The following is a 23957-nucleotide window of genomic DNA, read 5'->3' as shown; positions in this document are numbered from 1 at the left end:
GCGCGCAGTCTCTGTGACGAGGCGGGAGGAGAATCACGCGGGCGGCAAGGCTGGCCGTCTGCGCTGCGAGAACCAGTTTCCCATTCCTTCAGGGCACTCTGGGCCCATACACCATGACCGCATCTGGGGCAGTGGCCAATCAGCGACCTCGCTGTCGGCACCCATTTTTCCCGATCCCGAGGTGGTGTGGCCCGGTTGGCACCCGCCTGGGCTCAGCGCTCTCCCAGGGGTCCCGCCTGCTGTGAAGTCACTGGGCACGGTGGGCCGGGATCGCTGATTCTGGCTCTGGCGCTGGAATGGAGCTGCGATACCTGTGACAGAGTACTTTACCTCCCGTGCCACCAGAAGAGGACCCATGCCGCGATTCGCAACTGAACGGGGAAGCTTTCTTTTGCGCCCAACCTGCTGCTTTGTCTTGTTCGTCCACTCCAAACGTCCAAATCTCGGCCCAGCGACAATGCTCCCTTGAGTCTGTCACTGTACATCCCGCACCGAGGCACCATCGAGCGCTACTGCTGACCCGCGCCAGAGCTTCCGCGACGATCTCCAAGTACCCCTCGATATCCATATCTCGACTGCCCCCTCCTATGAAGACATAGGACCACCAGGAAAATGGACGGATATCCGGTTGGAAGCCTGGACCATAACATCCCACACATTGTTCTCGCCGGCTTGACCTCGGCCCCGGCCAAAGAACTACCACTGACCGCCGAGCTCCGCGACCAGGCGATTTTGCTGCGATCTGAGCTGCCGAGCCTCGAGACCCCAGATGCCGAATCACTGAGGGACTACATTGTGCGCCAGGACGGGAGGAACCAGCCATGGAACGGCAGAGACAGCGGGAAGCCGTACAAGCTTCGGGTCACCGTCGCTGGTCGGGTACGGCTTACACCGTTCAAATGTGTCCTCTAGACTAACCCTGGGCAGTCCTTCGTCCTTCCTCCACGCCGAGCGAGGCTTCCTGAGGGTATCGAGGCACCCGAGGGCGTTCCCGTCTTGCACTCGCCCTTCTCGCCCCTGACTCCGGTCTCACCTTTGTACCCAGACGGACTTATGAACACCGAATGGTTGCAGAAGCACGAGGACATGGTGCCCAGTGTCTACGTTTCTTTCTACACCCTCACTTCTGACCCGACGCTTGCGACACTCCACGATAACCAACTAAAGACCGACATCAACAACTTGAAGGCCGCCCTTGGTAAGTCAGGCTATAGGACGCGCCTCGCCGTCGTGCTTCTGTCCGACGGCACGGCCTCTTCTTCCATGGTAGACCTCGTTCAAGACCGGCTGGACAACATTCGGAAGGGTGTCGCATTGGATACAAAGACGTTTTTCTATCTATCACCAGGCGACCTGTCCATCGACCTTGAGCACACGGCGGATTCCATGCTAGCCGCAGTGTTTCTGCAAGCCCTAGAATACTACAGAGACCTTGGCCGTCACGCGCGGAAGAAGCGCGGTCGTGGAATAGCGCCGCAGCCCACGGTGCCCCCTACGAGCACCTCGCAAACACTCTCAGTCCAGGACTGGAACGTGAGGTATGATTTCAAGACGGGCATTTTCGCAGAGTTCCGCCAAGAGATGGATGCGGCCCTGCGCTCGTACGATCAAGCCTATGAGGAGCTCTTGAGCCAGGACGTGATGGATATCATTCCAAGTTGGAGCCCACGCTGGAACGAAGCTCGCATGCTCGCTGACACCATTGCGATACGCGGCATACGCTGTGTGCTCTGGGGCGCACAAACCACGTCTGCTGTGCGGCGATGGCAAATGCACCGTGATAGGATAGCCGACTTTGTAGATCGCCGAGGGCGCGGGACAAACAACTACGGCTGGGAGGCATGGGAGTCGAGGTGGGCTGTTGTCATGGCAAACCTAATCGAAAGGGTAGATGTGCGCAGTCTCGCGCCGTCTACAAAGACCCTGTATCTCCAACCGGAAAAGGCCGCCGCGGTGGACAAGCTTCAACCGTGGGATATGCTGCATCATACGGGATATTGGTACCGCACTGCTGCAGAGCATCTCGCTGCTCGACGTCGCCTGGCTCGCTCGATCCCTGAATCGGATCGCCGCTCACCAGACACCACTCCAGCATCAGCAGTTGCTAGCAAAGCCTTTACTTACGACACGTACATGTGTCCTGATCCCCATGAAGAGTTTCCCCTCCAAGGGATGGGTGTAAACCACTCCCAGCTCATCATTGATCTTTTGATGGCGGCAAGGTCTCAGTTCCAGGCAAGGAGGCAGCACCGGATATCGGCAGAGCTGTCGCTGGAGTGTGCAAAGGAGATGGTGAACCTCAAGGCGTGGAAAGACATTGTCACAATACTCAGACCGCTATGGGAAGACATGTCGTTCCGGGAAGAGGGCTGGACGAACATCGCAGAGGATCTCAGCTGGGTGCTTCGGGCTGCCGCTGCGCACACTGGGAATGCAGAGCTCGTGGTTGCCATTGACTGGGAGCTGATGAACAAGAGTAAGTTGCTCAATTATGTCGGCCTTCTCGATCTGACTCGTCGCAGGATTTACGCGGCGCCCCAAGTGGCATTACGACATTTCGAGATCGCTGGAGGGTTTGTCCATTGAGTCAAAGCCCACGGTGACAATCAACGACGACATATCATCCTTCATCTCCGCGTCGTTCATCTTCAAGGGCGAGGACGGCAAGGCCGGCGAGACTTGTCAAGCTCAACTGGCAATCAAGTCGGATGCCTTCTCAGATGCAGCGCCCATCACTCTGAAAGGGCTGCGAGTCGACTTTGAGGGCAGCCTGAAAACCATCACTCTAGACCACGCAGCTGAGTCCGACGCGACTACAGCGAAGGGCGCCGTTTCCTTGTCGAATGTTCCATTGAAAGAAACCGCTCGCGCTGGAGAAGACGAAGAGGGGGCATCAGTTCTCAGCGGATCTGCCAATCTTACCATCGTGCCTGGCTCTACCAACGTCTATGAAATGGCAATCCCACTGCGAGAACCCGGTGAGGCTCGAGCTGATTCCGTTACTTTACTCCTGGAAACGGACGCGTTCCGCCTAGACTACACTGTCGATTTCCGAGATCTCGGCGCAGCGGACTTTTGGTTCAGCCCGTCTCTCGCGAGGAGAAGAATTGTACGCCAGAGCGCGCACATCATTCAAGTACAACCCCGACCACCAAAAATGGAAATCAAGCTCGCGAAACCATTGGACCAGTTCTACGCAAACGAGCCGATGGAGCTTCTCCTCGACGTCTTCAACGCTGAAGACGAGGAGGCTGTTGCTAAGCTCGAGGTCCATGTTTTTGGCGAGCAGATCCCGGCCTTCCGAGTCCAGGCCGCCGACCAAGACGAACACATGGCGGAAGCTGGTCAAGAAGAAGCCAAACTTACGGGTCTGCCGCTCGGCACGCTGGGAATATCGCAACCAACTCGTGTCAAGGTCTCGCTCGATCCCATACAGCTGACAACGTCGTATGACGTGACCCTCAGAGTCTTTTACCATCTCGTTTCCGATCCGGCAACACTGGTTATGCAAATCCTGCCTGTCCAACTGAACGTGGTCAACCCTTTTGAAGCAAACTACGACCTCATTCCCCGCCTCCACCCCGACCCCTGGCCCTCCCTCTTCGACCACGAAGGCGTTCAGGATCCAAACATTACTGACGACGCCGCAATCCAGCCCCGAGGCCTGGCCCAAAAGTGGTGCCTGATGTGCCACTTTGCATCTTTTGCCTCCGAAGACCTCGAAATCATCAGCATGGACGCGGAGGTCCTCTCCTGCCAGAATAATGCCCGCTGCACAACAGTTTCCCGCCCAGAGATAGCCGCAGATGGTCTCCGCATAGCACCAAAGCAAATGCAAGAGGCACAGTTCAATCTGGTGGCTCATAAGTACAGCCTCGACGACCGGGGGCCGGCCTCGCTAGACCTCGCGTTTGTTCTCAAATGGCGCCGCACATCATCGACTTCGTCGACCGTCAACACCACGACGATGCTCGTCCCGCGGTACATCGTCCTCGGCACCGAACCGCGCGTGCTGGCTTCGTACACCCTCGCCAACCCGGCAACGGGACTCGTCAACCTCAACGTCACCATCGAGAACGCCTCCAGCCACTTCCTCACGTTTGGCCTGAGCATGGAGCCGAGCGACGAGTTCGCCTTCTCCGGCGCCAAGCAGACCACAATGCACGTTCTCCCCGTGTCGCGACGATCGGCGACATACCGCCTCCTGCCGCTCGTCAGAGGCGCCTTCATCCGGCCAAGCCTGGTCGTCAGGGACAAGTACTTCCAAAAGGTTCTCAGAATCATACCCACCGAGGGCATGAAGATCGACAAGGACGGCCTCCTGGTATGGATCCCGCCGGAAGAGGAGGAAGAAAAAGACAGCTAGTCACACGCTTGTATACATACTCTACATCTAAAGAACTCTAAAAAACCGCTCATCTATCGTGACCATTTACATCTTCGCCTTGGGAGGCCGTTCGGGCCGTCCAATCCTCTTCATCCACTCATCCGTGAGAGTGGTCTTCTCCTTTACGCTCAGCGCTGCCCACCTCTCATACTCGTCCTGTTCCCTCCTCCACTCTCCCAGCCCCTTGACGATCCACTCCGCCGTCAACTTGGCACTCGTCCCCGGGATCTCCATGGGAAACAGGTGTCCCGCCTCGGGCAGCGTGACCTCCCTCACCCGCCCTCTCTCCACGCCTCCGCTCCCGCCCGGCCCCGTGCCCGTCAGCCTCATCTTCTCCTCCCTCAGCTCGGGCGTCGACAAATCGCTCGTCCCTCCGAAGACGTACATCGTCCCCGGCCGCAGGTGAGGCAGCCTCGCAAGCGTGCTCGCGCCCTCGGAGCGGTACACGGGGAAGGTGTAGTACCGCTCGTTCAGCGAAGGGTCCAGGTCGGGCACCAGGTCCGGCTTGACGATCGTCTGCCCCTTGTCGTCGTAGGCGTCCCAGCTGGGCCGAAAATACGTAAACACCTCCTGGTGCTTCGTCGTGGCCAGCGTCACCCCCTGGCCCTCGGGGTACAGCTGCGTCGGCACGTCCCGCAGCCCGTGGCGGACCCAGCTCTCAAAGACTCGCTCGTCCCAGGCCTTGTAAAAGGGGCTCCGCAGGAAGGCCTTCTTCGCCTCGTCCCGGGATGGCCAGACGTCGCGCCGCGAGGCGGACGCAGCCGCCGGGCTCGCGCCGATGGTGCCCTTTGCGTTGGAGGACCACTTTGAGATGACGGGGTCGAGCAGCACGACGGCGGAGAAGAGGCGCGGGTTGATGAGGGCGACGTTGACGATGGCGTTGCCGCCGAAGGAGTGGCCGACGCCGACGAGGGGCCGCGGGGGCCGCAGGGTGTTGACGACGTGCACGAGGTCGCGCGGGTGGTCGAACCAGCCGGGGTCGTTGCCGAGCTTGCCCTCGTTGAGGACGGAGGAGGCGCCCTGCCACGCGGCGTCGGCGATGATGATTGAGCGGATGCGGAAGTTTGACTTTTTGGACTCGGCGTGGAGGTCTTCCCAGAGAGCCTCATAGAGTTCCTGGGTGCGGTGTCAGCGGTGGATTGATCTCATTTAAATCAAGGAAGTCATGAGATGTGTAGATTTGTGTAGGCTGCTTTTGAATGTTGAGACGATGAAATGAGATTTGGATAAGAGCTACCTTGGGAAACCCATTGGCGTGCGCGCCGATGATGGTCACATCCCCAGGCTGCGGGTTCGGGTTATCCTTGGGGATGTACTCCTTCACGGCCAGCTTGAGCACATCGTCTTGTGAGTTTGCGAGGGCGCGTGGGAATTCGCGAATGTGTGAGGCGTCGAGGACGTGTTCCTTGATGTGGAAGACGGACGAGGGTGACATTGTGGCTTCCGGGCGCCACCAAAACTCTGGCTAGTTCAACCTTTACGCGTGGCCGAAGCGTGTCACTGAGATGCAGTAGTCGTCTGATGATTGAGATTGATGAGAAAACACCAAAAAGTTCTCCAAGTAGCGTTCGTTGGAGGTGATTCGGAGTTGAAGTTGCGACATTAGACCGAGGGCCCCGGCAACATTGGGACGTCTGGGGAATTCTGGGGGTTCTGTGGAGCAAGATGCCGAGGTACCAGCGCCGGCATCCCAGCCTACTGTACAGCCCGGGGACAGCTCAAAACACTAATAGAGTAGCCACTCTGCATCTCCCCGAGACAGGAGCGCGGCGGCGGCAGTTATCGTCGGTAAAACCAAATGAAACCGGCAACCGTCGCGCTTCTTTCCTTTTTGCCTGCCTGTATCGCCGTTGGACAGGAACACAGGGAAGGGAGGGCGTGTGAATGAATTGAGTTCCCGAGCACGGCTGGCGTAACCTAGCTGTCAATCCTGCGCCTGGCGTGGCACGCTCTCCTTTTTCATCTGTTCTTCAGGGTAAGACGGCGGGTGGTCGAAGGGGTTGATGTGAACCTCTGTGTGACTGCCCCTTGAACGCTGCTGCCGCTACAGTCAACGCCCAGATTCATAATCTACCCCGCGATCCATGGCAGTGCATGCCCCCCACTCATTCTGCACCTCCACACACATTCCCCCAGCAGCAAACACCCACATTTCAACCCCGGAAGCAGACGGCATCCCTCCCCGGCCCTGCATGCCCCGGATCCTCATCTTCGCCGGCGCCCCGGAGGCAGACTGGTCCGCCACCTCCCCATCCGCTCCGGCATCCACCTCCACCCCGCCCGGCCCGGCCTGGCGCTCCCTCGCCCTCCAACGCGCGCCCCTCGTGACGGGCTACTCCCAGCACCACGGCCTGCCCTCCGCCTTCCAGCCCCCAGCGCACTTCTTCAGTCTCTCCGTAGACGCCACCGCCGCCGAGTCGCAGTCCGTCTCCGCCTCCCAGGAGCTGCTGTCGCAGTTCTACGACCACTCGCTGGCCCTGCACCATGACGTCCCCTCCTCCCAGCTGCCGCTGCCCACGCAATCTCAGTCCCAGTCACAGTCGCAGTCCTTCGAGACGACAGTCACAGACTCCGCGGACTCCTTCGACGACACCACCACAAGCATCCGCACGCCGGTGACGACATCCCACCACCTCTCCGACCTGGAAGACATCCCCGAGGCGCCCGCCCTGCTCCGCCTCGCCCCGCAGACCGTGACCGTCAACCTCATCGCCGGGGTCATCTCCGTCTCGCCGTCCCGCGCCATCACCACGCGCTGGGGCACCGAGCTGGCCCTCGTCGAGGTCCTCCTCGGCGACGAGACCCGCGCCGGCTTCGGCGTGACCTTCTGGCTGGCCCCCGCGGCGAAGAGCGCGCCCGGGACGACGCTGCCGTCGGAGCTGCGGAGGCAGGACGTGGTGCTGATGCAGAATGTCGCGCTGCATGTGTTCCGGGGCAAGGTCTACGGCCAGAGTCTCCGGAAGGGACTGACGCGGACTACGGTGCTCTACCGGAGGAGGATGGGGGAGGGCGACGAGGGCGGGTACTACAGACGCAAGGATCTGGAGAGCCAAGGGGAGGGGAGGGCGCATCCGCAGCTGGTTAAGACGAGGAGGGTGTGGGAGTGGGTGCTAAGCTTTGTGGGTGGTGAGGCGAGGACAGAAAGCAAGGGGAAGGGCACGAAGAGAGGATGGGATTTGCCGCCTGATGATACCCAATGAGACTGATTAGTAGCAAAGCTTGGATAGAGGGTTTTCTTGGATACATAAATCATTAATCGACTCTATGTGTAGTCGTTATTACAATCTCTAGTCTAGGTAGAGTGAGGTCTAGCCCGGGTATCCTCTAAAAAAAAAACAAGTATCGTACAGTGATGTTATCCATCTAAACAGCAGCAACCGCGGGCCCCTTGCCCTCCTTCTTGACACTCTTCCACTGCAGACCCAAGCACGCAACAAAAGCGGCCGCAGCACATGCAACGGTGACGTAGTACGTGTGTCTCAAACCAACCATGTACGACTCCAAAACCGCGTCAATTGCGTCCTGACGCCCCATCTGAGTCAAGATGCTGCGGACTTGGTCGGCGCCGGCGTTGATGAAGATGGACGGGTCGAGGTCGGGGACGCGGGTGGCGACCCCGTTGACAAGACCGGTCTGGAACAGACTCTGGGCGACGGCGATCATGATGGCGCCGCCAAACGACTGGAAGAACTGGACGACGGCCGTCGCGACGGGGACCTCTTCGAGAGGGAGCACGGTCTGGACCACGAGGACGCCGATCTGGAAGCCTGCGCCGATGCCGAGGCCCGCGAGGACCTGGTAGCCGAACCACTCGCGCATGGGGGTGTCGAGATCGAAGGTCGTGATCAGACCGGAGCCGACGGTGAAGAGCACGAGCGAGGGCAGGATGATGGCGCTGTAGTAGCCGATGACGGAGATGAGCGCGCCGCTGGCCATACTGGCGACGACGGTCGCCAGCAGGAGGGGCAGGATCTTGATGCCGGCCTGGACGGCGCTAACGCCCTGGATTGCCTGGAAGTAGAGAGCTGCATTTGTTAGTTGTTGAAGCGGACAGGCCGTGGACAAAACTTACATAGGTAGTAGATGAGGGGGAAGAAGGCGGCGCCGAAGAAGCAGGCGAATAGCATGGCGCAGACAACGTTGCGGTTCTTGAAGAGGTAGGGGGGAAGCGTGCCCTTGTCTCCCTGCCACAGCTGGATTCCGATGAAGATGATGATCATGAGACCGAATCCGACAAAGAGGCCGATGATTTTGGCGCTCTTCCAGGGGTACTCGGCACCTCCCCACTGCAGAGCAAGGAGCAGGCACACGATCGCCGGGATAAAGATGGCCGTGCCGATGAGGTCGAGCTGCATGAGGCGCTGGACGAGCGTCTTTCCCTCGGGGTTGTTCTTGCGGCTCAAGTGAAGCAAGAAGAAGACGAAGACCATGGCGATGCCGCCAATGGGGAGGTTGATGTAGAAGCCTGCGTTGATGGTCAGTACACGCTCTCTAGAAAGCAATCAGCAGGAAATGAGACTTACACCACCGCCAAGTAGCCTTCTCTGTGAATACGCCTCCAAGCAATGGTCCAGCGACCGACGCAATACCCCACATGCCGCCAATCAAACCAAAGGCAAGAGGTCGCTTCTCCAGAGGCATCGTGTAGCTGAGGATGACAATGGAACCCGAGAACAAGCCGGCCGTGCCAATGCCGGCGACGGCGCGCCCAATAATGAAGGCGGTCGAATTCGGTGCGAGGGCGCAGACCAGGGAACCAATCTCGAACACGGCGATGGCGGCGATGTAGATGTACTTGACGCTGAACAGCTTATAGACGGTGCCGTACATTGGCTGGAGGGCGGTGGTGGTCAGCAGGTAAGCCGAGCCGTACCAGCCAATGTCCTTGACGCTGCCATATTCCGAGGTGATGGCGCCGAGAGCTGGGGCGATGATGGTCTGGTCGAGGGCGACGAGGAAGACGGCGAGGCAGAGGGCGATGATGATGAGAATGAGCTTCAGGCCGTGTGGGTACTCGACCTCATCCTCGCTGGACTGGTGGGTTGAGGGTGCCTTTGTATCGGCAGCGTTGAGGTCGTGGGCAGGCTTCTCGGTGAGGATCGAGGGGTCGGCAGAGGTGGTCTCGCCGAGTTTGTCGTCGCGATGCTTCGTATCCATGTTGGCGAAGCTTCCCAGTAGCGATAGAAGGTGGGAAGGAAGCTGTCTCTGAGGAAAGGGTGTGAAGGTCAAAGGGGGGGGGGATCACTTATAAGTCGAGACAAGGTTGAAAGGACCTTGGTGGGATCTACCTTTTCGGCGTGCAAAAGGAAAGATCAACCCTGAAAGATGATACAGCAAGAACGGACGAAAGCAAAAAAGAATGACGGCGGGAAGCGGGCGTACTTAACGACCTCGGGCGGTCCCCTACATTGCATCTCAGATCGTGAAATTTCCCAAGTGCAACATCACATCGGGTAGCAGCGCGGACCAGCACCGACCATGACCAGGCCCCATCCCGATCTGGACGTGTTTGCAAGCCACAGGGATGGTGGGGGATGGTCCAGGCTGCCGACTCACAAAGCACGAGTACATGAAGCCAAGGGCCAACTAGCCCATTAGCATGAGCTTGTCTGCGTTTGGGTGGGTGGAAAGTGCCAAAGGGCGGACGAGGGTACGGACAAAAATTGAGGGCCACGCAGGGGTCGGGGTCAGTATCGGATGGAAAAGAAAAATCTGCCCGATTGTCCAGATGGATGATGATGACTACATGGCCGTCGCCGCAGTTACGATCATATTCTGTTACGTGCCAGTGGGATGCTCCAGCTGCAACAACGTGGGCCGGGGCATGTCTGAGTAGTCCGGGGGCCCATGGATCACACGAAAGAAGATTTACGAGTGCTGCAGCGGGGGGGAATTCATCATACGGAGTAGAGCGAGTGAGTCTTCGGGAGTTCCAGCCATGTGGTAGTGGGCCGGTAGCGAGGCAAGTCAGACCGCAGGGAAAGGAGCAAGCAATGGCGGCGGAAAAGCCTAGATGTCGGTCGGGCCCTCTCGGAGGTCGGCGTGTAAACATGTCCGACTGACACGGCGCCGTCCCCGGTGATTGGTCGCTTCCAGCGCCCTTCGGCCCTCGCACCGCACCTGGTCATTCCACTTTGGGATTTACGACGTCAAGACGCCAAATTGACCAATCCTTCTTTTTTTCAGCTGGGGGAGCACCAAAGGGACTTTGGGGTCCTAGCGGCGGCACCGCAAGCACCTGCTGTGGCTTGCCCATCAAAAGATCTCTTTGGTGCAGAACCCCGTCGTGACTCATCGGTGGCCCAATGTACTGCCATCGTTCATGTTTGCGGTGCTGAAATCTATCCGACTGAGACGTCCGTGTTTAGTCATGGTGGCTTGACCGGCCCTCGTCGGACGGCGATGAAAGTGTTGCACCGTAGACCGAGGACTCGAATCCCCATTCCACGTCCTTGGATTTGCATCGTGTCACAAACGTGCGCGTCATATAACGCGGATCGACGCGTTGCTGACGCCCAGTCTACGTCTTCCTACTCTATGCTCACGCATCTGTGGCCGCATGCCTCATCGGTGAGATGAGGCTGCGAGAACACCACCACCACCAAACAACTCAGGAGAACAGCCTACGATGGCTGCAGGGCCTGCGCAACGTCCGCGTCAACCTTTTTGTCACGCCCTCCCATGCTCGGGACGTTTCTCCAACAGCGGCACTTACACGCGACGTGGCTGACAAAGATTGTCTTGCTCCCATGGCAGCCAGCATCTTAAGCTTATTCACATGGCCATAATGTGTGTGCAAGCAGGATCATAAGACAAGGTTGATCCCGCCGCCATCCATCAACTTGGGGAAACACACCTGACCTTCTGACAAGTTCTGCAGAGGCTAGACTGCGAGTCTGGCGTCCGAGCCAGAGGCTAGAAGTCAGGAAAAGGTTCCCTCACCATCCACTTGAAACGGCCCCCGATGGAACGCGATGGCCTGGGATCGACTGATGGACGGGCTTGTTGCCTTTAAGCATTTCGGAGATGGAGAGCCTTACTGTAAAAGAACGTGACGTGAGTCTTGGGGCACCGCCTACCTGGGCACCTAGGTAAGGTATTTTAAGGCCCATCCCCGCGGCGTTTCGGCGCCGTTTATGGGGACCACCTCCCGTCAGCCAGTGAGCTTCGGGCTAAGTGCCGCTGTGGATTGAAACAAATCCCCAGAGGAGGGGGCAGAACGGCAGCTCTTCAAGGTTTGAAAGTATCGACGCTGGTTGTTTGGGTGAGAAGATACCTGTGGCAGGGCAAGCGAGGCAGAGTGCAGGGTGACGCCTGCAACAGAGCCTCAGCGTCACCCGCCAAGGTTCGCTGTAAATGGCCGTGGATGGGCGCCCTATCTAATCTCGGCGCATCCAAACCATGGAACCCTGCACGTCCGCCCGCACCGCATCGTCGGCCGCGTCTATTCGTATGTCTGCTGCGTCTGCGTCTGCGCTAAACCAACGACCTTTCCAACCTCTGTCCGTAAAGTTGCTGCGTCGACGTCCCCTTCGCATGGGCATCTTTTGCCAGTCCACGACAGACAATGCCATTTGCATATCCACCCATCGCCGATAGCTCCTCAATGACCACGCCGAAGCGATAACCGACAGACGAGAGCCCCCAACCGAACGAACGGTCCACCGTTTAAACCCACCTGCCGCCGGATATCATTCCCCATCGGTCGAGAGCCTGGCCTCCCGACCTTCATTTCGCAGCCATGGACCGCGCCATGATGATGAGGGACATGGAGTACGATGAGAGCGCCATCATGGAGGATGACAGGGACGCCGAGCCTCCCGCCATCGCGGGGACCCCTCAGCGCCTGATACTCGGCCGTTCGCCCTTGTCCAAGACGCGCTCCATGTCCGACGGCGGCACCCCTTCGAAGCTCTCGCCCTCTCCGCACATCGCCGAACGCAATACGTCCAAAGATGATAGCCACATCGGGAACACCGCCGCGGCGACCGTGGCGCCTCCCGTCACTCCCCATCGGTCCGAGTTTCCTCTCCGCGGCCTGTCACTGCAGATGCCTGCCAACTCCCCGTCCTCCTCGTCCACCGGCTTCACGAAACCCGCGCCGCTGTCGCCAAAGCTCGACCACTCCCAGATTTACGCGAGCCCGACAAACATACTCCCGCGTCGCTCACGCGGCCTCGACTTCTCCCGTGCCGCGACGAGCCTCCACCACTCAACCCTCGCTGAGTCTTCGCCCGACTCATCGCCCACGATCGGAGGCAGAGGAATGAACATACCCGGCAGGAGAAGCAACGACTACGGACAGGCCGAACAGACGACGAACTCGCTGTGGTCCATGATGGGCAACCACGAGCGCATGACCGTGTCGAGCTCTCTCGGAAGCGCCCACCCGCTCGGGTCGGACTCTTCCTCTTCTTCAGACGACGACGATTTGATGGACGAGGATATGGACGAACCATACGTTGGTACGCCGCAGGCCAACAAGTCTATGACCCCGATCGGCACTCAGGCTCCCAACGCGCCATGGATGGGGTCCCCGGCCATGAACAGCCTGATGAGCTTTCAGCAGAGACAACGGGCAAGGAAACAGCCCAAAAAGAAGTACAAGCCGCCGCTCGGTCTTGGATTTAGTCCCGCAACCGTGGCCGGTCTATCAAAGTCGCCGCCGAGCAATGGACCCAAGGACATGTCTGCTCACAACCGGAGGGAAAGCATTAGCTGGCAGGCGAACCAACTGCATATATCCGGCAGTGAGGAGGAGCGAGGAGATAACATTGACCACCTCCTGACCACACCCAGCCGCGACGGGCAGCGACCTACCATTATGAAACGCGTAGTCACCCGTCGCGCAAACCTTTTGGTGAGTTGGCTCTCATCCACTCTGACTTATGCGTACTAACCGTGTGTAGCCCAAAACGAAGAATTTTGCTCGTATCAGAGCAGCTCTGTTCGAGGAAGGCGCGCCTGTTGAGACGGAGACCCGGCGCGAGGCCGAAGTCGTGCGGCAAGTGCGGGAGAGCGACGTGGACCTCGAGCCGCCCCGTCAGCAAACAGCGCCGGCCACGACTCACTCATCACCGAATCTCGGCACCCAGGAGCCGATGCTGGACGACATCCCCGAGAGCATGATCACCGACTCCGCACTCCTTTCAGGCAGCTTCAAGCAGCAGGCACTAAAGAACTCCAAGGGCACCAAGTTCTGGGACACATTCTCGGAAGCCAGCAGCGCCGGCACGCGTACAACACCGCCTCCGCCCAGCGGACTCCCCCGGGGCTCTTCCTCGGGCATCAGCGAGGACATATCCATGGACTCGCCCTCTCTCGGGCCGACCGCCGGCTTCGCTATGGCCGCCAGCAGCGGTGAGTCCCAGAAAGGCGACACACCCCTCCTGGCACAAGGGCCGCAGCCGGCGCCGAGCGCGGCCGAGATCACGCGCCGCATCAACAGCAAGCGCAGGAGAGAAGACGACTTTGACCCTGTGAGTTTCAAGCGACGCGCCGTCAGCCCAGGCATGAGCGTGCACAACTCCCCCATCATGCAGAGCCCCATGCAACGGGACGTCGCGCCGTGGGGATCCCGCCCTGGCAGTAACAGCGGCGACCGGGGAGGCTCCGGCGCGCCAAGCGAGTCGGGAAGTCTGGGCGGGACGCCGGGGAGCAACCCCAACGCCAACGGCCGGGTGAACGGCACCAAGGGGCGCGTCGGGTTCCAGGGGATGGTAGACACCAGCGACGGCATGATGCGGATGAGCATCGAGTGACCTGAAGCGGTGTAGGAAGGGAGGCAGGAGCAGAGCTGGTCAGTAGGCGTTTCTTGCAGTTCTTTTTTGGGTCAGGGTTGCATTTGAACAAAAGTACGGTGCAGGCGAATCGGCGGTTATTCAACGGAAGGAACAAGAAATATCCATAGAGCCGTACCCGGCATCACACGGCGGCGCATGAAGTAGGCATATCTAATGACCAGACATTGGTTTTGAACAAGTTGATATTTCGTGGTCGTGGTATCTTTTCCCAACGCCTGTGTACGCCTTTAAATGCTCCCAATGGCAACGAAGAAAGTAAAAACAGGTCCCCTCCCCTCCTAAACTGCCTGTAATCATTCACTCCACGCCGACACCCTCCTCCGGGACCCTCAGACTACCCAGCTTATCATCCAGCCACCTCGCCAGCTCCTCGGCATGCCGCCTCATGACCACGACACCCGCAGTGTTTACGCTTCCGACACTGCCGAGACTGGCCGTCGTGATGCCGCCCACGCTCAGCACGCTGTCCACCTCGCTCGGCGACGCGGGCATCTGGCTGGGCGTCGCGCCTCCGGACCTCTCGCCAGTCCCGTTGTGTCCGCCGTGCGCCGCCAGACCACCTTGCTGCTGCAGCTGTCCGCCGCCGCCGCTCCCCTCCTCGATGTGCTCTGCCAGAGGTCCGATGCACACGAACAGCAGCCCGCACTTGAGCCTCCTGATCACGACGACGCCGGCGGCCAGCTGCACCGTGATCGTCAGCGGCTTCTCCACGGGCGGTGAGGAAGCGGCGGACGGGGAGGAGTGCGAGGTGGGCAGGGCGTCGGGGATGTCCGGGGCCGTGGAGCCGTGCAGGGCGAAGAGGGAGGAGGCGACGGTCGACTGGGTGCGAAGGAGGGCGACGGGGTGCGGCGAGGCGTGGGCGAGCAGCCGGCCCGAGGGGGTCGCGAGCAGGGCCGTGTGCAGGTGGGCGTTGAGGTTGGCGGAGAGGAAGGTTGTTAGGCGTTTCGTTAGGAGGAGCGGGGGCGTTGGTTGGTTGAAGGACATGTTGAGCCGTCGTTTGTGTGTGTTTTCGCGTGGTGGTGATGGCTTCGGATGTGTGAGAGTTTGGTGCCCGACGGTGGGCTGATGGGCGATGTTTGGTGCGTTTCCGACTTGGGGAGAGTCGTCGCGCGTCGTTTGGCTTTGAACTGTAGTTTGCTGGTGTACGTCGAGCTGAGATGACACTGGGTTGTCGGAGAATCTCGAGCTCGAGCTGTAGCTGGCGAAGGTAGCGGGTTGAGGTCGAGATTTGATCCACCGGGCAGTCGGAATCGGAGCTGTGGCAGCCTCCAGTGTTCGTGCACCCAGGCAACCTGGAAATTTGGGCTGTGGCGGGGCACACGCCCGACAGCTGCAGCATCATGGAAGAGGTACGTACCGCCCCGGCGGCGGTGTTAGTGTGGCACGTGGGAACGTAGGCCCTGTCAGCGGACATCACGGCCCTGGCTATATTTTAAGAACATTCCTAGTGCTCGGCGTCTACTGCGGGCTACTGCGCTCTACGATGGTCATGCCGTCCCGTGATGCATTGGACGAACTAGGACGAGCGGGAGGAGCTGAGGTGCACTGAGTCATCCTGCGCTTGAAGCGACTACATGGGTATTATTTTAGGTTCATTTGCAGACTGAAATAACACGCAGAAGGAAAAATTCAGAACACCAGTCTACGCCTTCGGAGCGTTCAACGAGATGAAGCGCCTGCGGAGGTCGTCCATGACGTCCACGTACTCCCGCCCGTCCTCCGTCTTCACCCGCCACTCGCAGTACAGCTTCTGGATCTCGTCGCAGAGCGTCCGCGACTCGGCAGCCGGGCTGACCAGGTCGTAGTTCAAGAGGAGCCGCACGGCGAGCTTGAGGTGCTGAGAGTATCCGACTTGCATGAGTGTCTCGTCGATGTGGACATCTGCGCGCTCATCGCACTGGTGAGTGCATTCACAGCCCCGGAAGTTGACGCGCTCGCAGCCGCGGCCAACGTGGCGGTTCGTTCCGATGCATTGGATGTCCTGGCATCGGCGGATGTGAACGCAGTCGCAGGTATCGCACCCGTCGAGCGAGGGGAGGGGGAAGCCGAGCATCATGCGGAAGAGGACGGCGCCGAGGGCCCAATGGTCGTCGCTGATAGTGTACAGGCGTTTGGCCTTGCATGTGTTAGATGGCAAGTCTTCGGACCAGGAGTGATGAGCTTACCAGGTCGCCTTTCATGATGTATTCTCTCCACTGCTTCTTCATCTCGGGCAAGCTCATGTGCTCGTCATCAAAGGGCGCCACGGCCCGTCCATCGGAGTTGGGAAAAGGTTTGCTGTCATCGTTGATCTTCCTATTGCGACGTGCCGGAGCACCAGACACATACGCAGTGCCAAACTTGCCCAGCTTGCAGACGCCGTACGTCTCGTCGCCGCGCGGGTGTTGGAAGAAGATACTCTTGCCGTTGATGCCGCGGTGAAGAATGGGCATCCAGTCCAAGTCTTCATGCTCCCAGTGCCCTTGGCCCGTAACCCAATCAATCTCATGGCGACAGCCGTCGTGGAGCCAGACGAGAGCGCGCATGATGGACGTGAGGACGTGCCAGCAGAGCGACTCGGGCATGTGGCAGCCGGGCTCTTTCTCGAACGTCCGGTCCTCGAAGAGGAGCTCTAGCGTGCCGGCATCGCAAATGTCCCAGACGAGGTAGTCTTCGGTGGCGTCCACCTGCGAGTGGAAGGGCTTCTGACGCAGGTAGCCCGCCAGCGAGATGATGTTTTCGTGGTTGAAGATGTGTGCAATGTTGCGCCCGATGTTGCAGTCGTACAGCAGGTCCATCAAGCCCTTGACCTCTCGCTGCCTCTTGGTGGTGAAGCCGGCGGCGTATTTCCCAGCGTCATAGTATTCGTCAAAGTCGTCAACCTTGCGGGCAACGAACTCCTCGCCGTCGGCATATCCCAGGTGCTGTGCGAGCCTCCTCGCCAGCCAGATGTTGCCCTGGACTTTCTTGACGAGCTGGAAGGTCGGCTGGGGGTGGTCTGGGTCGTCCATTGCGGCGTGTTACGTGGATCGATGAAGACGGGCATCGCGGGTTTAGGGATTGAACTGTAGACATATATCATCTCTTGTGATCATTGTGATGATTTGCAATCAGCATGTCTTCTTCGGGACGCTGCGATGACTTGGCAGGGCTTCATCTGCATCAATGGCTTGTCTCCAATGTCCCAGCCGTCAGAATATCACTATGAATGGGGTCATCCAGGCTTCCTGCATCGACACAAAGAGCAGTCAGACATTGTCGTTTGTCGTCCAACGGCTTTCATCTTGGCAGCCCGGAAACGGCCACCCTGTGCGCCCCGTCCGTAATTAGTGTCACGACCGTTGGATGCCGCTCTGCAGCCGCAGAACAGGAAACATACATCAGGAACATTGAGCGGTCGGACGAACTGCGCGGTAGCCACAATCCCTCAGTCCGCAGCGGCGGCCAAAGCCAGAAACATTTCAAGCCTTCGCGCCCGACGCGCCGCCACTTGGCGAACACGCAGACATGGTCTTTCCCAGAAACATTGCATCTATATCGGCCGCGCCGTTCACTGTCGTTTGTCTCAACAAGATTAGACTGACGATAAAGATAGCCGAATGCCCGGGGTAATCCACGTGCCTCCGGGGCGGGAAAATTGGCATTGGCAAAGCGAAATGGCGTCCTTGTCCCGAAGTGGGAGGTGCCCGGTTTTCTCTGGGCCGTGTTGGCCAAGACCTGCCGTCTGATCCGTGGTTGTTTGCGAGGATCCTCCCTTGGCCCTTTGCCCTTGCGTTGTTTGCGAGGGTTGCGAAGCCCTTCTGAATGTCAGGCTATGCTGGAGAGGGAGGAGGGCGACTGGCAGTGTCGCTATGAATTAGTTCAGCTGAATGACATCGCCGTCCAGGGCTCAATCAATGCGGAGGGGGCGCATAGGCCAAGTCTGAGGTAAAAGAAGCACTTGCGAGGCCAGGTCCCGTCTCCGGGGGTGCTCGACATCATGCATACCGTGGTACGGCCAAGGGGGACGGCGTTTCATCGAGACTGTCCCGAGGGGAAGCTGAGCAAGTCTGCGGCGAGTTGAGACGGGATTCCCGGCGGGCGCAGATTATCCATTCTGGCTGCAACGAGAGGGACGAGTAAGTTCACCACGGAGACGTCTGAGTTCGACAAGCCACTGGGACAAGTGAGGTGCTCGTGAGAGAGATCTGGACGACGGTCGCTTCTTGGTCGGCCTCGCTCGATTCTGAACGGCGGCACTTTCGTTTCGAAGAGCTGACGTTGCACTCTGCGGGAGTGGCTAGCGACTGGCCGCGCTCATTCAGGACGGTCGAAACAACGCGGCCAGATGGCCCCCAAGTGCGTGGCGTCCCGCCGCTTCGAGAGGCGCAGGACTTGGGTCAATGGTTGGATGGGTTGGGCGGGCGCGTCCGTTGCGCGGCTGATTGTCAAGGTGAGGCCGCGAACCTGTGGCCGTGTTTAATCTCGAACGGAAGTACCGTCTCGTACAGAGCACTCGTCCAGTGGCAGAGCCTTGCGGCAATACTTTGGAGGCCGTGGTGGACTGGTGGTGCTGCGAGTAAGACGATCCGCCGTTGATTGGGGGCAGAAACGGCTCTGACAGGCCGACTGATACACTGTCGAAGAGGCAGCCCTGGACGCTGGAGGCTAACAGGGGGAACACACGGTGGAACCCCTTATCAACCCTATATGTGACCCCGGCCAATACGGAGCCAGAACAGGACGGGAAATGGGACCTCAAACGCTCTGATGGTGGCGCTATTCCGATTCGGGACGGCCGGGGCACGGTACCTGCGTTAAAGGCCGCGCTTCAGTCGCTGTTGCTCCACATGCGCCTCGGATGCTCGAAACCGCCAAACTGCTCACGTCCGCCCGGCCCTGTCGCTGCGACCTCAACTCGTCGCAATTATTGGATGCTTTTCCAGAAAGGCCCCCCTTTCCTTCCTCTTTAAGCGTCTCTTGTCATGTCTGGTCCCTCTGGGTCCCCAGAAGTCCCTAGGGCCCCCCCTCTCGCCGATCCCTCTTGAAGGCCTCCACTCCCGTCTTACTCGCCGCTGGTCACGCTCACGCCAACACTCTTCAGTCGCAGTGCTGCACACTGGACTGACACTGACACCTCCCGCATTCCTCTCTCGAGCTTCGCGAAGCAGTCCCATGGCCTCGACAGCAAGCGTCGATTGTTCCATCGACCGCCAACATTCCAGTCTCGCGTGAGAACCTCACCGTCCGCTCATTCTGCGCCATTGTCCCTCGCTCGCGATCGATTCGACGACCGTCCGCTCACTCACCAGTCTCGCTACTGTCCACACTGTATCACTCTGCCCTTTTCGACATTCTGATACTCAGCCTTGCAACCCAGCGTGGCCGATCAAACGCGGATATTCGCCCTACCAGCAATAACGCCCACATCACTTACAACATCAACACCAGCGCCCACGACACCGCCCTTCCTCGCTTTCCCTTGTCAATCAAAGCACTTCGGATAGCCCCGATTGACTGATTGACAGCCGGAGCTGACGTTGTCGTCGCGGCTGTTTTCCCTCTCCCTCTTGATCCACCCTCAAACGCCCGGTCGCTCGACTATGCCTTCCTGACGACCCGCGGTCCGAACTCTTGTCTCGCAAAGTCAGCCCTTCGACCCTTGGGCCCACATTCCGTTCTCCCTCTCGTTCAACTTCTCGTCCATTTACCCTTTCACTCGTCCAGTCTCTTGCGTCGACTGATTTTTCTCCTAGCCCGTCAACACGAAAGCACAGTCGATTACTTCGCGGGCGAGTAACGACGTGTGCAGGCGGCAGGCCCGGATTTACGGTATCACACTCACTCACGACGCCGTTTCCTTTTTTCCCCTTCTTCTTTTCGACTCGACTGTGTCGAAATTTATCGGTACCTTTTTCCCCGTCATCAAAATTCGCTATTAGTTCAAGATGGGGTGTCTCAACCATCGCCGGAAGGGCATCCAGTACAAGGCGGAACAGAAGTGGGATTACATTGTGAGTGCGACCGTGGTTGACGAAAGGTGACGGTGCTAACCAATTGCAGTCTCTGAACGACTTCCGCTCGCGAGGATGCCTCACCCCGTTCGCTTACTTTTACCTCTGGCTCATGTTGTTCATCTCCGTCGCTGTCTACGGTGTCGATATGTTCACGGCCGTCAACCTGCTCGCCTTCGACAAGTGGTCATCCGAAATCGATCCCGCCATCGACTTTAAGATATCGAAGTGGATCTTTTCCGTCTCCATCATCGCCTCCTTCGTCAACCTCGCCTTTGAGCAGTTCCGGGCTATGCGTGTAATGAAGCGAGGAAACGTTGCTGAATGCTACCTGGACAACATCGCCGTCCGATTGGAGAGTACTCGGATGGGCAAAGGACAGGGATGGCGACGATTTCTCGTATTCGCCGAGCTCACGAAGAGCAAGAAGGGAGCCGAGTATATCGCTCTGTTCACCTACTTCAGCTTGCAATGTGAGTTACACCGGCATGTCTCATAGCATCCTACTGACATTCACAGCTTGGATCCGCGTCATGGTCTGTTCTGGTCCCCGTCAGGTCGTCAACGCCCTGACGCTCAAGTCCGTCTACGACGCCAAGCTTGCCGTTCACGAGGCATCCGTCGAGGGTTCTCTGCTGGGTTTCTTTGAAAAGATTAGGTCTCTTGCCACCGAGGACTACCAGCAGGCCCTGATCCTGTCTGGTATGCTCTTCACCCTCGTCATCTGGGTCTTTTCCGCTCTGTACCTCATTCTGGCTGTCATGTTCTACGTTTTCTTCCTCTGGCACTGGATCCCCAAGGACGACGGTGGCCTTTCCGGATACTGCGAACGCAAGGTCAACAAGGCTCTCACCAAGATCGTCACCGCCAAGGTCAATAAAGCATTCGCCAAACAGGAAGCGGACAGGAAGAAGGCGGAAATGCGGGCAGCCAAGAAGAACGGCGAAAAGATTGCCCCGGAGCGACAGGCCACTCTGCCAACCCTACCCAACGTGGGCGATCCAGACAAGCTCGCCGAGATGCCCATGTTTGGTCGCAGCGATACCTTTGCAACGCTTCCCCCGTACGAGTCCCGGCCTGGAACCCCCGGCAGCATCGAGCTTGGTGCCATGGATCGAAAGCGGCCCATGCCTCCTTCGAGAATGGGCACCACGACGTCGACTGCCAGCTACTCCTCCAGCGCTCCTCTCGTTGGCGGCGCTGCGGACATGGGCTACCAGCGATCAGCATCCCCTGCTCCCTCTCTCCCGCCTTTGGACCTGAACAACTACCCACCTGTTCGCCCGGGTACCTCGAACTCGCAAAGAAGCTTCCGCCCCGCGCTGTCACATGTGCACACCAACTCGCAAAGTTCGCTGCGAAATATCTCGGAGAGCCCCGCAACTTACTCTCCGGATACGATGCCACCCTTCCCGCCTCCTGCCCGAACCAACACTGGTGGCAGCACCAGAAGCTACAACCAGCGGCCTCCTCCCAGGGCCACCTACGACGACTACTCCAGTCAGTCCAACGGCCGAGCCAGCCCTGCGCCGTCGACCTACTCGGCGCGCTCTGCGGCCCCTCGCGGTCCCGCGATGAACGGCCCGGGATACCAGGCCTACCAGCCGTACAACGCCAACCCCCAACGGAGCGCCACCGGCCCCGTCCCCCCTCGCGGCCCGCCCACTGCTCCCACGCGGAACATGACGGCGCCAGTGCCTGTTCGACCGCAGCAGGACTACTTTGCCCGTCCGGGAACGTCTCAGAGCCAGAGACCTCCACGAAACAACCAGGGTTACGGCGGCTACAACGACGACGTGGAGGCTCAACAGGGCCCGCGGTACTAGGGTTCATAGAGGAGCATTGGGTTCGGTTCAAACCAGCATTTTCTTTTCATAATGTCTTTATGATTCCTGGGCGTCCACTTTTTGCAGTTGTCACAGGACGCTTCCATCTTTCGCGAACGGGTTTACAGCCATTCTACCTATCCAGCCCCCCTTGGGCTTGGCAGACTTGGATCAAAGAGCTTGGACCAAGATCTGGATTCGCTTCTTCCTTACGACTAACCATCCTTTCGATACCCCCGACTTTTACTTCTACCCAGTTCTCAGTGTACCATTAGGAAAAGGGCGTATCCCTCGGCGTCAGCAAGGGTCATGTTCACGGCCGGAAGAGAGAGAAAGAATCGCACTTGTACTTTTAGTAAAATACAACGTTGATGACGATCTGTTGTACGCCTGCATTCGTGATGACATCCCCTGGTTAAAGCTGCAGGGTCCCCGGAATGCTGGGGTAAGCAGCGGGGCTGAAACCTTAATAATGTCCAGTGTGGTGTAAGTAACTAGAGGGTGCACCTATTTGCGTTTAATATTTCCGAAACCCCTGTTAATGCGCGATTTTTGGGTTTTTTGCTTGCTACTACTTTTATTACGTTAACGCAGTTAATTAATAACGCGTTTTTTATCCTTTTTAACTAGCTGAATAGTAATTAAAGTTATTTATACTTAATAATTAGTATTAAGTTCTATTAGTATAATTTCTAGTATTATATTTATATCTAAGGGCTAATCTTATCAATATAAAATACCTCTAGCTAGTAAGTATATATTAATATTAATATAATCTAGTTTGATATATAGACTAAGAGATTTAATATAATAAAAAGATTATATATATATAGTTAGTTATATTAACTAAAAGTAATATAAAATAATAGAGAGTAATGTATATAGATTAAACTTATTAATAAGGAAACTTTATATCTTATTAAAATAGTAATCCTCTTCATTATAAAGTAGTTTGAGGATTACTTATTTATATATTAATATTATTTTATAGTTATTAGAACTATATAGTTAACTAAAAGACTTTAGTATATCCCTTATTACTAAATATACTTTATAATAAATATAAATGATTTATTTAGAGTATTATATTAGATCTATTATAGCTTAATTATTAAAGAATAATATTAATAATAGTTTTTTTAAGTAACTCTTATTACTCTTTACTAAGAGGTAATACTATTATTAGCTTAAATAATTGAATAGTTAGTAGATGGTAAGTAAGAATAGAGATATTAGTATAATCTTATTTATATTATACTATTAGCTACTATATATCTATAGCTTAAAGAATAAGCTATAATACTTTATAGTTATAGAACTATTAATATAAAAATATTACTTTATATTATAACTATAACTTCTATAACTAGTAATAATTTAATTCTTTATAATATATTTTAATATGATTTTTAAATACTTTAGGCTAATTACTAAATAGGGTAATAAGGTAAGTGATATAATATATTTATATATATATATATATATATAGGCTAAGATTATTAGTTCCCCTTCTAATATAGCGTATAATTAATATAATTAATATAGATATAACGAAAGATGATAATAATAGTTAAAAACGATGAAAAGAAGGTATTAATTAATATAATTAAATGTGTTGTGACGTGGTAAAAGTGGTGGCGGGTAAAAAACCTGAAAATCGCGTATTAATAGGGGTTTCGGAAATGTTAAACGCAAATGGGTGCGGCGCTAGGGGCGTCAGGGACGTTTCGGCGTCCCCTCGACGTGCTCGACATGGCGTGCTGCGATGCGCGCCCTTTGGGTGCTTGATTTGTCACCGCCATGTCAACCTCAGATCCCGAGCTGACGAGGAAAACAATTTCATCAGCCATGACTGTAGTCATGGTAGGATTATACGAAGGGCGCGCTTGATCTCAATTGGGGGTCGCAACTGAAAAGGAATTCGTTCCGCAGTCCACGGACGAGCGACTTTGGATCTTCACGACACACA

The 23957-nt window shown here is 57.0% G+C and overlaps 8 protein-coding genes across 8 annotated transcripts; 4 read left to right on the top strand and 4 right to left on the bottom strand.

Moving 5' to 3' along the window:
• Positions 1-612: 612 nt before the first annotated feature.
• Positions 613-4366, top strand: COL26b_000837 (uncharacterized protein; the record flags this gene model as incomplete). Its single annotated transcript, XM_053173801.1, has 3 exons — positions 613-879; positions 928-2476; positions 2523-4366. The coding sequence occupies 3 exons, from the start codon at positions 613-615 to the stop codon at positions 4364-4366; spliced, it is 3660 nt and encodes a 1219-aa protein (XP_053042358.1).
• A 66-nt stretch (positions 4367-4432) lies between these two features.
• On the bottom strand, positions 4433-5822 carry COL26b_000836 (uncharacterized protein; the record flags this gene model as incomplete). Its single annotated transcript, XM_053173800.1, has 2 exons — positions 4433-5503; positions 5625-5822. 2 exons carry the CDS (start codon positions 5820-5822, stop codon positions 4433-4435), a joined length of 1269 nt encoding a protein of 422 aa, XP_053042357.1.
• A 757-nt stretch (positions 5823-6579) lies between these two features.
• On the top strand, positions 6580-7587 carry COL26b_000835 (uncharacterized protein; the record flags this gene model as incomplete). The annotated part of the gene is made up of 1 exon (XM_053173799.1): positions 6580-7587. One exon carries the CDS (start codon positions 6580-6582, stop codon positions 7585-7587), a length of 1008 nt encoding a protein of 335 aa, XP_053042356.1.
• A 163-nt stretch (positions 7588-7750) lies between these two features.
• On the bottom strand, positions 7751-9544 carry COL26b_000834 (uncharacterized protein; the record flags this gene model as incomplete). Its single annotated transcript, XM_053173798.1, has 3 exons — positions 7751-8412; positions 8460-8852; positions 8911-9544. The coding sequence occupies 3 exons, from the start codon at positions 9542-9544 to the stop codon at positions 7751-7753; spliced, it is 1689 nt and encodes a 562-aa protein (XP_053042355.1).
• Positions 9545-12128: 2584 nt separating this feature from the next.
• COL26b_000833 (uncharacterized protein) lies at positions 12129-14148 on the top strand (the record flags this gene model as incomplete). Its single annotated transcript, XM_053173797.1, has 2 exons — positions 12129-13247; positions 13297-14148. 2 exons carry the CDS (start codon positions 12129-12131, stop codon positions 14146-14148), a joined length of 1971 nt encoding a protein of 656 aa, XP_053042354.1.
• A 339-nt stretch (positions 14149-14487) lies between these two features.
• Positions 14488-15174, bottom strand: COL26b_000832 (uncharacterized protein; the record flags this gene model as incomplete). Its single annotated transcript, XM_053173796.1, has 1 exon — positions 14488-15174. One exon carries the CDS (start codon positions 15172-15174, stop codon positions 14488-14490), a length of 687 nt encoding a protein of 228 aa, XP_053042353.1.
• Positions 15175-15832: 658 nt separating this feature from the next.
• COL26b_000831 (uncharacterized protein) lies at positions 15833-17180 on the bottom strand (the record flags this gene model as incomplete). The annotated part of the gene is made up of 2 exons (XM_053173795.1): positions 15833-16306; positions 16356-17180. 2 exons carry the CDS (start codon positions 17178-17180, stop codon positions 15833-15835), a joined length of 1299 nt encoding a protein of 432 aa, XP_053042352.1.
• A 2916-nt stretch (positions 17181-20096) lies between these two features.
• COL26b_000830 (uncharacterized protein) lies at positions 20097-21988 on the top strand (the record flags this gene model as incomplete). The annotated part of the gene is made up of 3 exons (XM_053173794.1): positions 20097-20162; positions 20212-20635; positions 20682-21988. 3 exons carry the CDS (start codon positions 20097-20099, stop codon positions 21986-21988), a joined length of 1797 nt encoding a protein of 598 aa, XP_053042351.1.
• Positions 21989-23957: the final 1969 nt, after the last annotated feature.

The sequence above is a fragment of the Colletotrichum chrysophilum genome (assembly GCF_026319265.1).
Source record: "Colletotrichum chrysophilum strain AFK26 chromosome Unknown scaffold_3, whole genome shotgun sequence".
Classification (NCBI taxonomy): Eukaryota; Fungi; Ascomycota; class Sordariomycetes; order Glomerellales; family Glomerellaceae; genus Colletotrichum; species Colletotrichum chrysophilum.
This window is presented reverse-complemented; position numbering and strand designations above follow the sequence as displayed.